The 13,417-nt window shown below is 40.0% G+C and overlaps 1 protein-coding gene across 3 annotated transcripts in view; it reads left to right on the plus strand.

The window, feature by feature from the left end:
* Nucleotides 1–13,417, plus strand: part of MTUS1 (microtubule associated scaffold protein 1) — a 155,667-nt gene that overhangs the window by 121,982 nt on the left and 20,268 nt on the right. For all 3 annotated transcript variants that reach the window (XM_063076522.1, XM_063076521.1, XM_063076523.1), the window contains one exon: nt 5,695–5,761. In XM_063076522.1, the coding sequence (XP_062932592.1) occupies nt 5,695–5,761 (67 nt within the window). The remainder of the gene's footprint in view (nt 1–5,694; nt 5,762–13,417) is intronic.

Genomic DNA, 13,417 nt, shown 5'->3' on the forward strand with positions numbered 1-13,417 from the left:
CTGTATCCAACCTAACAGCCCTGTCTTCAACTCTTTCCTCTCCTTTATTTCCCACATGAGGCCAGTCATCGAGTCCTGTGACCTCTCAGCCCACAGTGTTTCTCCGACTCATCTTGTCTTTGCCACTGAGGCGGTCCTTCACTAGATTACAATAGCAACTCCTTAGCCGGTCTTCAGGCTGGCATTCTTTCTCCACTATGATCCATCCCAAGCACTGCCAACAGCCTTATTTTTCCAAAGCATTCCGTTCTGCCGATGAAAACCTGCAGTGGTTCTCCACGGTCTACCTCTGCTCTGTCCAATATGGTAGCCGCTAGCCTTATGAGGCTGCTGAGCATTTCAGATGTAATCGGTCTGAATTGAGGTGTGTGCTACGTATAAAATGCACATGGATTTTGAAGACTTAGAATGGAAAAAAAAATGACATAAAATATCTCTAACAATTTTTATATTGACTATATTGAAATGCTATTTTGTAGATTTGGGTTAAATAAAATATATTATTAAAATTAACCATCATTTTAAAACTTTTTTTTCATGTGGCTACTGGAAAATTTATAATTAGATGCATGATTCACATTATATTTCTTTTGGGTGATTCTGGTTTATAACCTGGAATATAAGGCTCTCTGTTATTTGGCAACATCTGGCCTTCTTACTGGTACCCTCACTGCCCAAATGCTCCAGCAGTGTATTAAAGAGATGGAGGAAAGGCAAGAGGGACTTTACATTTGCTGAATATTTACTAAGTACCAGATATTCTTTCTTACCTTATTAAATCCTTACCAAAGCCACAATGAGTTGGGATTCACAACTGCGAAAGTCGAGGAATAGAGTTATTAATTAACTTGCCCATCAGCTAATAAGAGGAGGACCAGGACTTGAGCCCAGGTCTAGGACACTGTGAACTCAAAATTTCCTATATGCTTTCTGTACTTTTTCATTCCTTGTTCAAATACTATTACTGGGCTACTGCCCTTCCCCCTAATACCTGCATATTCAGGTCTTTCTTACAGAAGCATCACATCACTACCTGCATTTAATTTACATGGATTCATTATACCAACAACCAAAGTTTAAAAAAAAAAAAAAATGCAAATTAAATAAAGATGGCATTCCTGCCTTCCATGCCCCTCAGTGAGCTAAGGCCCAGGAGTAGATTCAAGATGAAAGACAGGCATCTGCTCTTCTTCAGGTGTCCTCCCAGACCCTAAATACCTCTTGTGGTATGAATATTCTACACTCTGTGCAATCCTAGTGTTTAAAGGTAGCTTTTTCCCCATGTGACCTGGCCCCTAAACGCAAGGCAGATACTTTATCAGGTGCTCAGGTGGAGAAAGAATAGACCCAGCACTAGAGGAGAAATTCACTGGGTTGGATATACTGAGAGATGCTTTCTCAGTTCACAACATGGCAAATGCTTAATGAGTTTCAAGGACACGTATACTGTTTAGATTTCACTCTACACTTAAATTTAGGTCCTAACACCTACATAATTGTGACTCCATTTAATACAGCTCAAAACCCCTGTTTAATGAAAAGTTTTCTCGGCCTTCTATCTCTATGTTCAGTTTGCCCTCTGGGTTCCAGGAGCATTTATTCCTCTCTTTTATTCTCCACTTTATGTTAGAGGTATGCATTTAGTGCTTATTTTTACTTTTTAAGGTAGGAAGTTTACTGAAAGCAGGATCTGTGTCTAGTGCTTTCTTATGACACCATCCCAGCAGCCGTGATAGACACACAATGCCTCTGTGAACAAATGGAAGAGTGAGAGGGTGGGACCCAGATGTAAGATGAACATAAAGTCTTCAAGTCAATGTTCTTTGCCCTGTCTCTTTATTTTATAACCAATCAGCAAATATTTGCTGATTGCCTAATATGTACAGGGTAGTGTTATAAAATAGTTGGAAAGGAAAGACATAACAAGGGGGAAAGTTAAGCAATTAAAAAAAATAAAATTCCCTTAACCTTTTTGTTCTCTCATACCCATTACAGAAGTGTGTGCGCATGCACATACACACATGTTGTATGTATATGTATTTTTATATATGTGTAAGTGTAAATATTAAATATATGTGTGTGTATATAGGTATCTTGTTATTGGTAACCTTTTCTAAATGGATTTGAAGCATTAGATTCTGGGTAAAAATGATTGATTATATAGAGTCCTGGAACTATCATTTATCCTTTTGTTGTAATTCTATTTAATAACTACAACTTTTCCACTCTACCCTGAAGAAGAACATAAACAAAGGTTAATTTTGAATGATACTAGCAGTCTACCATAAGTAAAATTGACTTAGAACAAGAAAATACAAGTGGACGTTGAGCAGGTGCATGGTGAGGTGACGGGGAAAAGGTCAGACATAGCACACGTCTGAGCTGTCTGCTGCAGTTCTTTTCTGTAATGTCCCCTGTGCTGTTGATGCTTTCCAGCAGCTAGCAAAATTCAGACACACTGATGGGATGACAGCCAGTGACTAAGTGCCTGTGTTCCAGGGACTTCTAATTAAATTATGGTGAATCCATTTTTTTCTTGGAGCACTTCATGTATTTAATGCATGAATATAAAAGCATCTTTCTATCCAGATTCCCACTTTTATCTTTTTTCACATTGTGTGGGAAATTCTGCATGTTACAATACAAAGAAAATTAAATAAACTTGTTATCTGAACTATAATGAGTTTATCTTCTAAGACAAATACTGATCTAGGAGCAACTGAATAAAAAGAAACAGAAAATCAGTATCTAAGTGACAATATGCATTTTGTCATCTAAAAGTAAAGGGCATGTACATTTAAAGGGCAACCTACACACACATACACACACGCAGAGTTGGGCAGAAACTAAACTAATACGTAGTATGTGTCTGTTAAGGTATGGGCATTGTGGTTGGCATTTGACATAAGGATCATAATTAAAGGCCTCGGTTTTTCCATTTTCCTGTACTACTTCCTCTCACATGAGGTCATCTGCTTTGACAGAAGAACAAAGACTTGGGCCTGGACATTTTATTTCTGCCCAGGTCCCAAGCTCCTTGAAGGCAGGGACCGGGTCTTAAATTTCTTTTGTATTTAAATTGGTACTAAGTAATAACTTGCCAACCAATTCAGAAGGATAAATGTCCTTTCTAGGCATCTGGGGAAGGGGGATGGTGTCTGCAATTGACATTTAGTATTTCGAGAAGGTCAGGTGAAGAAGGCTAGGCATCCCAGAGAGGGTGGCATTGACAAGAGCGTGGAGGTGGGATAGGCAGGCACAAGTGACTTACACAGAAGAGAGTCTGGAAGTCTAAACAGGAGCACAATGATTCAGTTCTGGGGAACTACAGTGAAGTTTTTAAATTTTTATTTATTTATTTTAATGCACTCAAAGCAAGGCTCCTTTTGAGCCAAGGAGTTTATGCGTACAAAGGAATAAGCCCTCTGAAAAGTGAAGCGATGCTTCTGATGGTCCAGGAATGGGTTGGTGAGGATCAGGACTAGTGTGGAGGTGGCACTAATAAGGAAAGTGCCACGGATCTGAGACACATTACGAAGGAAGAACTGACTGACTTTTGCACAACCCGTTTAGACAAAAAGTGAAAGACGGCCTCAGGGTTTTCCTGGTGCTGTTAACTGGGATTGACAGAGGTTGGAAGGTGTCAGGAGGACAGGGGGCTACCGAGGACAGGAATGTTGAGTGCAGTAGACTTGGGGCTAAAATTTTTGAGATTAATAGATACATATATTTATTTTTATTTATTCTTCCATTATTATACAGACTGATTTGCCTCAGATTGTAATTTCTACATTAGAACACCAATTACTTGTTAATTTTTTAAATTTGGAGTCACTGATTTATGATTTCAGAACAACTTAATTCCATGTTTCTAAAACAAGTGTTTAGGATACCACCATTAAGGCCAAAACGTACTCAGTGAAAAAAGTGTTTCTCAAATTCTAGTCGCTGTTAACTGTCCGCGTGGAAGTGCTGGTGCTTAGTGAGAGACTAGTACAAAGTAAAAGTTAAATAATCTCCAACTCTGAAATCAGCACTTCAGACTTTTTAAAACTCCAATGGACCATAGTCTAAGCATTCAAATAAATTTTGGGAGAAACTCCATTCATTTTATAATGTCACTTAAAAGCCGAAGTCATAACACGCCCCTTTTACTGCCCTTCACCTAGTTCATAACCTCATTTAGTATATGGGTTTTGAAGAAGTTTCTCTTTTCTATTAGTAATTGTGATAATCTAATGACCTCAATTAGAGAGGGGAGTGAAAAGGCTCACAAATCTAAAAATAACTCCATTATCCACGTGGAGAGCGCCAGTCTTTCTTTCCACCCTACCAGCTGATATTTAACTAAGTGGCAATCGATCAGTCTCAAGTCTGCCTCTCGTTTTTCATAAATGAAGGGCTGTGGCTTTAAGTACTCGCAGGCTGCTTGTGCCAAAGGCAGAAGCTGCAGTATCAGCTTCTGTGGGGACAGAGGAGTCTGAGGCATACGGTAACCTGCAGGGCCAATGGCGCGCCTCCTGGTAGAGCTTTGAATGTAGACAGACGCGACTGGTGGGTGGCGTGGCCACCTGTGCACTTCTCTGACAGTGCGGGAGGTGGGGGGAGTTGGAGCCAGAAGCTGGAAAATGGGCTGCTCCAGCAGCAAAATGTGCCTCTATTCTCCATGTGCAGCAACAAGGGTAATTAGTATTTGTTTATAGTGCTTTTCTGGAAGAATGTCAGGGAATACAGCAGAGGTTGTCTGGAATTGGGAAATGCTCTGAATGACAACTCTTGCCTGCAAAGGCTGGGTCTTATGATCTCTGCAGCACTCTGATCAAGATGCGGTGGGAGCGAGGTCTTCGGTGATCTTAGTTGAGGGCATTTTCCGAGAGCATTGGAAATTCTGCATTTTCTTTAGTTATGCCCTGGTGCTAGGAAATCTAGCTTTTAAGGAACTGTGCCTAATTACTGCATTTGTACAAGTATGTGTGTATGTGTTTGCTATGGGCTTTTGGTAACTTGAAAATTATTGTTTTATCACAAGGTTGATGATTGCTATTTTAATACTGAAATAGCTGCCTGGTTTCCTTTGGTTCATTTCTCTACCATCTATTTAGAATTATAGCTGATCCAAAATATAATAATCCTTAGGAAATACTGTGTAGCTGAATAAAATAATTTAATTTTATCTTTAAAGGATTATTTTTTCACTGTAGCTTTATGACAAACTTGTCTTTCTTGTACGAGAAAAGGATTGGCCTTGTAATAAAACTTTTTTATTTGCAAATATAGGACAAACTGCATATAAGTGCCTATGTTTAGAACATTAAATATTTATCTTAAACTGAGCAGGCCTTTATTGCCCTTGGAGGAAGAGAAAGCTTTACGTCTTAAGTACAGTATGCATTAGCTGAAAGGTTCTAGGTATCAGCAAGGAAGCATTGGCTCAAAGTAAATATTTTTAAATGAGCCGTTTAGTGCTTCAAATGAAAGTTTCACTAGGATCTGAGAAAATACAGATTTTGAAGCACAAGTTTCCTTAACAACTAAGGGACATCTGTGTTTTTTAACAACACAAACTGTTGGCCTAAATGATTCATATCTCGGCTTCTCAGTTCTGGGTCTCGTTTTCCTAGTGATAACAAATGTGTACCTTACTGAAAGGGGCCCTCCTGAAAACATGAGTAACTCGATGTGTGTTTTCTGCAGCGAGAGGAAGCACTGAAACAACACAAAACGCTGTCTCAAGAACTTGTTAACCTCCGGGGAGAGCTGGGTAAGAGCTTTTTGTTGTTGTCATTCAATTGTACGGGAAAAGGGGAAATTGGAAAATTTGCTTTTCCTATCTGCATTGTGCTGGAGTTGCATGCTGGCAGTGGTTAGCTCTCCCACTCTGGTATCTGTGCAAACACTTACTATCGACATTTCTTTTGAATCTTGGCAGCTTGACCTCCAGTTCACAGAATTCCTGGCATTGATCTGAGTAAGCCTAGCAGAGTGTCTGATGAGTGAAACATTTCTCTTGCTCAAGAGAGGGACAGAATGATTTTTGTAATTGCATGAATTCCTGTTAAATAATTTCATCGTGTTTCTTTCTGAACCACTTCTCATATTAAAGGGTGAGAAAATACCCTCTCTGATGACGATAATTGCATTACACTTCCTCAGGATGGTTCGTGAGTAGGGAGTTTAAAGGTAGAAGGAAACTGCCTGCTAGGACAGCCTGTCTGCAAAAGGCGTGTTCTGTGCTGATGGCACAATTTGGATGGGGCAGGTGGGGAATAACCTCCCAGCACCACAGGAGACACGTGTCTCTAGCACTCACCACCCAGAGCTGCTGTGCGCAGGCTGAAGTCTATTTTATTCTTGTCTCTCCTGGAAGTCCTGGGGTTCATGGAACAGACACAACACTGCCGTCTCTACCTCAACCATTATGGTGGTGTGAACTGAGTGCCTTGGGGTGCCCCTGTCTGCCCTGGGGCTCCTCAGCCTAGAGAATCTTCAGTGGGACGTGGAGTAGTTCATCAAAAGGCTGCTTTCCTTGGCCTCTGCAGTTTCCTAGGTACACAGTCAGTCCCCACTTGCAGCAGGCATAGGTACATGTATAAGTGAGGCAAAGGTCACAGCCAGCCAAGCAAGTCATGTTCATCCGGTTCTAGGAGGAACTGCCCATTTTTCTTTGGACAAGACCAGTGTTTAAACATTGCCAGTCTAAATTGCTGGAGTTGAATACTCTTAATTAGGACAAAGATCAAAGGGCAGTAAATGCTGGATCAAAACTTTCTCTCTGCATTTCTCGTCTCTTTTGACATCCCAACCGGCGGCGAGGCCAAACTTCTGGCTAACCCTTTAGATTCTTACTACCTAGCCAAGACGTCAGTCCTGACCTTATTTATAGTAGGCTATGGAAATGAAAGACTTTTTATGGAAAAGTAATTTTAAGAAAGATGAAACTTCAGAGCCCCAAAGACTTGAGAGTTCTAGAGAAACAGTTCTAGAGAAACCACAGCTGAGAGATAGCTCAGCTCTTGGCGACTCTTAAGGCTTTCTGCCATGTGATTTAACTTGACTGCTGCCCTTTTGATTACCCAAATGACCAACCTGATTTGCCTTTGTCTGTGCCTTAAATAGTGTAATGGCTATAGAGCGAGAAGATCAGGAAAGAGGCCTCTTGTGTGTGTTCCAGAGTTCGTTATAACCCGGTGGAGGTGAGCCTACCCAGTGGTTCATGTTTCAGACTCTCTCCCCAGACGAGGCAGGAACAAGAGCCAAACACTGTGGCTCATTCACTCTGCTTGAATGGGGGGGGGTCCTCCTTTTACCTTTTAGTGTATAGCACAATTCGGCAATTTGGATTGGAGCCCAGGTACTCAGCACCTCCAGTTAGTCATATACCTGACAGGAAATAGCACTACTGTCTGTACCCACTGTCACCTTTCCATCTGTGATAAGGAGAGTGTGCTCTGGTGTGCTTTTTCTGCTGCTGTCTGTGTCAGGGTGCAGTGGTTGGCCTTTCAGTCATCCAGGACTGGACTCCTAGGGATGTGTCGTTGCTGCTGTTGAATCAGGCAGTTGCTTAAGCAACAGCATAAAGCATTCTAGAAAGGGGTTTGGTTCTATAAGGGGAGAGAAGGGAAACCTTTAAACACTTCTGATGAAGTCGTTGGAGAATGTTCTCAAAGCCACCCGTTGGATTGTTAGTTTTAGCATGAGCTGAGATGGAAAAAGATAGGTGGACATAGCAAAGTTTAAAACTCAATTTTAAAATTTGAGGCAGTGGAGTAAAGTGGTTAGAACTGTGTTGTCACAGTATCCAGGTTCAAACCCTTGGGAGCTGGATGACTTAGGGCAAGTCACTTTATATCTCTTCTTCCCAGTTTCATTCTCTGTACAACGGCAATGATAATTGTGTGCCCCGAGGACAGCTGTAAGGATTGCATGAAGTAATCCATTGTAAAGCTTCTAGCACCAAGGGTTAACTGCTGTTAAATAACAGGGATTAAACATATGCAGTTTTACAGCTGGGTAGTAATTAGCCACATTTGCCCTTTTGTGAGGGCAGAAGCTGTATTCCAGGAAGGAATAGTAATTACACTGAATATTATTAGAAATCCCTCAGGACAGGCTCTTCAAACTCAAATGGAAGTGAGACCTGACCAGTCCTCTCCTGATGCAGTAGGGTTTGGTGTATGGAGTCAGTGCACTGGTTTCTGCCCATCCACTCCTGGTTAGAAGTTACATAACTTCTTTGAGTACGGTTTCTTCACTGTATGAAGTCAATGTACATTTTGCTAGGTGGTCATGGAGCTTGAATAAAATAGTAATATACTTGTATATGAAACAATGATATTGTGCCTGGCCCACAAAAACAACTCAAGAAAAGAGAGCTGCCACCATCTTTGATAATGGCGTCATCATCAAAGTATCTACCTTTTCCCAAAAATAATGGGGGGGTCGTTGGTGTCACTCTCCCATTGGGTAATTTTTCTTTACGCTCTCTGTGAAAATTGAGACAAGGTTCTCAAACTAGTAAGAACTGCAAAGAATAAAGGACAGCTCATAAACTCGCAGCAATGAGAGTAGAGTCGAGTCTGCGCTTTTGACTATCAGAATCTGACGGCCTCCAGTTGTCCCCACCGTTGACTGACTTTCCCATTGTCGTCTCACTTGTACCCTGACAAACGTCCTCTACTGCCACAGTGACCCAGCTTACCTCAGATGCAGCCTGCGTGTGTCTGCCATCTGAGCCACACTCCCTTCATGGGATGACTTACCATTTGCTTCTGCAAAGACTTGTCAAAAAACCTCCCTCACTCTTCAGAACAAAACCATGTGGCTCCCTTCCTTCCAGGGACCGTTGACATTTTACACTGATGTATTTACTATAGCTTGTGTTTTCCTGTTGTCTTCAAATAGTAAAGTCCTTAATTACCGAGATTCTTTCCTACTACCTATGTGAAGAAAAAATGTGGTATGCTTTCCATTTTTGTGGGTAGTTGATAAATATTTATGGGCATTTGATGTTTTAAAGTTTCTTTTATTTAAGAACAGTGTATGAAAATTAAACTTATTAAGTAAGAAGAAAAATAGTTCATCACTCCGTTACTCTGAAAAAGCTTTCATATTTGTGTATTCCTTTGTCTTTGATTATATGAATATATACAACTTGGCACTGATTTTTTTTATTAAGGTGTGATTGACGTACAATGGAGTGCTTATTGTTCACCTTCCACACTTATCAAGGCATGGAACATTTTTGTGATCCCAGAAAATTCTCTCCTGCCCTTTTCCAGTGCTCCCCACCTTCCCCCAGAAGCAAACACTGATCTGATTTTTATCAGCACAGGTTAGTTCTTTCACACAGCATAATGTTTTTGAGATTCATCCATGTTAGTGTATGCATACTGTTCTAGTCATGCACCGCATAATGACATTTTCATCATAATGGACCACGTATATGATGGTGGTCCCATAAAATTTTAATGGAGCTAAAAATTGCTATCACCTAGTGACGTCATAGCTGTCCTAACATTGTAGCGCAGTGCATTACTCACAGGTTTGAGGCAGTGCTGGTATAAACAAACTAGCGCACCGCCAGATTTTTACTGTACCTTTTCCACGTTGAGATCCATACCATTGTGTTGCAGTTTCCTACAGTATTCGGTACAGTAACATACTGTGTGGGTTTGAAGCCTAGGAGTGATAGGCTGTACCGTGTGGTCTTGTGTGTAGAAGGCTATCCCATCTAGTTGTGTGTAATTACTCTGTGGCCATACAACAGCAGAATCGCCTAATGATGCATTTCTCAGAACAAATCCCCATCGTTAAGCAGTGCATGACTATAAATGGAAATATGCAGCATGTTCTCTTGTGTCTGGCTTCTTTCACATAGTGTAATATGTTGCTTTGCCTACCACGGATTTGTCACCCCTTTTCCCCTGGGTGACGGAGCTGCAAAGGATTACTCAAAACCCATCTCTTCTGAGCAGTGAGAAGCCCCAAAGTGGTTAATCTCCCGGAACCCTCAAGATAGAGGCATTCCTTCCATTTGGGAAATTAACCACGAATTGGGGTTCTCTTCCTGCATTTATTCTCCAGACCAGGAAATTATGGGAAGAGAACATAGGTGGGGTTATAGTTTCACAATATAGGCTGGTAACATTCAGTAAAACAAGCAAAGTGACATTCTATTAAGGCAATTTAAGTGATCCACCAACAAAAGCTTGATCTTAGCAAACGTTCCTTTTCCCTACAGCAGCTTCCCATATCTTTACATATCAGTCAGTAACCTGTCTGTCTTTGAGCCAGCAACCTTGCTGTGTTACAATTCTTTATCTTACAACAGAGACTATAGCCTGGGGAAAATTCCCTGTTTTTTTGCAAGGTTAATATTTTATATGTACTTTTAAGAAGTTAGACTAAACCTGAAAGTACAAGAAACTAGGCCCTGTGAAGTATGTTTGCTTTATAGTATACTCCACAGTAATGTTTTGAGGTTCTTCTGTGTTATTATGTGTATACTCTGATCTTTTTAACATGTCAAGTACTTTTCCACACCACCTCATAGTCTTCATTATGGTCATGTGTAATGACTACGAGAAAGTCTATTATATGGAAGTAGAGGCTGAGTATTCATTATCCAAAATGCTTAGGACCAGAAGCATTTTGGATTTCAGATTTTTGGGGGTTAGGGATTCTCAACCTGTACTGTAACTTCACTTACCCCTTAAATAGTGTCGTAGTGTAGCAGATGTTTCACTGTCAGCTGTTTTCTCCTCTGTTCCCAAGTTTTCAGCACCTCTCTAAATGGTGATGACTCACTGATCTGCTTCTCCAGTCTTCTCCTTGCCAAGCTGCAGAGGCATTTTTCCTGGTGGGGCACTGCCTCCAGGTGAGCAGCCCAGTGTCATCAGACCTTCCTGGCTGCCCAGCCCCTCGCTCCCTGAGTGCTCTGCCACGTCTCCTCATCCGAACCTGTTTCTCAAACAGCTTTTGTGTGGGCATGGTAATTCACTCACCACCCATGCTAACTGCAGTCCTGCTACTTTTCTTCCATCCTCCACATGCATATTTGTCTGTGCCCTAAATATCGCTCAGATCCATCCCTCCTCAGCATTCTGGCTGCTACTGTTCTAATTACATCCCCATAACTTCTCACCTGGAAGATACCACAATCGCCACCCATCAGGTCACCTTGCCCCAGGCTCACTTCTCTCTATGCACTACCAGGACTATGCTTGTAGTGAGTCTGACATGTGTCCTTTACTGGACATTTTAAACAAACATAAATGACTCTATTTTGGCTTTGGGGAAAAGTCCAAATGTACTAAAGCACACCATTGGTGACTTGATCGACTGTGACCTTCCAGTTCAACTTCTTGTCTGGACGCGCTCTCCCTTATCTTTCCTCTTCCCAGATCCCAGCCATAGATTCATTCATTCCTCTTGTCCATTTTTCTTTTTTTTTTTTTTTGCATATCTTATCCTCTCTGCCTGAGATGCCCTCTCTTTTTTCCACTGCCCTTCTGTTTGGGGCTTCTCAAACTCATTTACTCATTTTTTAAATCCTAGGTAAAACGTCTTGTCTGCAGTTGAGTTTTGCCCAAATCTTTCAAGCAAGTTAATTACATCGTCTACTATGCAAAGTACTTTGTACACACTTAAGACTTTGTTCTATTAGTTATTTGTTTCTAGACCTCTTTTCACCATCCAGAGCTGTGAGCTCTTCAAAGGCAAGGCCAATATTGCCTTCATTTTTGTAGGTCTACCATCTTGTGCCTGGCATTTAACCAGGTGCTTAGACCTCAGTGAATGACTGGTTTTACTACCGAGGATGGTAACTAGGGAAAGGTGGTTCTCTCCTTATAATAATATTAGTATTCAACGGTTTTCCTATAAACTGTCTAAAAATAAAATTTCTATCTTTAGGAATGAATTATAATAAAGGTGAGCTATAATTCTCCTCAGTACATTCTATATTATGTCTGACCATCTAAGTTAATCCTCAGATCATTTTGAAAGTGTCAGCCTTTGAAATAGATTACAGTTAAATTTAATGGTCTACAGACATCCACAATAAGCATTTTGCTTCTGATATAGGGGGTAAATGAGTCATTCTGATTTTGTCTAGAGTTGCATTGAATAACAACTGGTGTAATAGAGGATCATAATTATGATATTTTAAGATTTTTGTTGCTTTTCATTAATGTTAATCTTTGGAGTCACATTTATCTAAATTAAGAAAAAAATATATTGTATTTCAGAATTATTTTTGAGCCATCAGAATTAACAGCTAAATCACATCTTTTTGTACACTAGTCCTGATTGTTTCTATGTCATGTAACAAATGGGAATTTAACCCTTAATTTGCTTAAAAAAAAAAAAAAAAGCACCTGGCATTCCCATAATAATTGTGTAAAAGACTACAGTTGACCCTGGAACAACGTGACAGTTAGTGGTGCCAACCTGCCACACTGTCGAAAATCCACCTATAACTTTTGATTTCCCAAAAGCTTAACTACTAGTAGTCTACTGTTGACTGGAAGCCTTACTGATAAAATCAATTAACACATATTTTATATGTATTATATACTGTATTCTTACATTAAAGTAAGCTAGAAAAAGAAAATGATATTAAGAAAATCATAAAAAAGAGAAACTTTTCCAGTATATATATTGGAAAAAAAAATCTGCATATAAGAGGATCTGCACAGTTCAAACCCATTTTGTTCACGGATCAGCTGTAATTGGTTTTGTACTTTGTGTGTAAAAATTATGAGCTAGGTATGGCAGTATCATGAATTGGGTGCCTGCTCATTCCTAAGAAGTATTGTCCAGCTCTAAGTCTACTGGTTCTCATTTTATAAAAAAAAGGGGAAAGAAATCAAGGCTTAGAAGTTAAGTAGCTTTCCTAAGGCCAAACATCTAGAAAGCAAAGTTTGAATAAGAACCCATGATGGCTAGACTACCAAACGCCTGATAATCACAACAGGGGAAGCTTGAAGAAACTACTTGAAAGGTTGGAAAATCCTTTAAAATAAACACTATAGTTTGCATTGATAACTATTTTTAGAAACTTTTTCTTCTAATCGAGATTTTGAGAAGTATTGTTAAATTGGAATGTGTCTTACTGTTATCTATCAGGGCACTGTAACTTACCAAAAACAGTATATTGCCAAGAGCAGTATACAAATTGTCTAGTCAACACTTTAACCAGTGTGTCTGTGAACTTCAGGCTACCTCACATCTTATGGAATGTGTTAATTCTTTTACTGTTCTGGTTTTGTCTACAATTTTGGTTTAACAAGGCTGTGTATTTAAAGTAATTTTAAAACTCTTTATAGCTAAGTCACTTTTGAGTTGCAGATTTCCAGAAGTGATTTTTTAAAAGTAGGTTTTAGTTAAAAAATCTATTAATCTAATGAAAAATATG

Source organism: Cynocephalus volans, chromosome 13, assembly GCF_027409185.1.
Source record: "Cynocephalus volans isolate mCynVol1 chromosome 13, mCynVol1.pri, whole genome shotgun sequence".
NCBI lineage: Eukaryota > Metazoa > Chordata > Mammalia > Dermoptera > Cynocephalidae > Cynocephalus > Cynocephalus volans.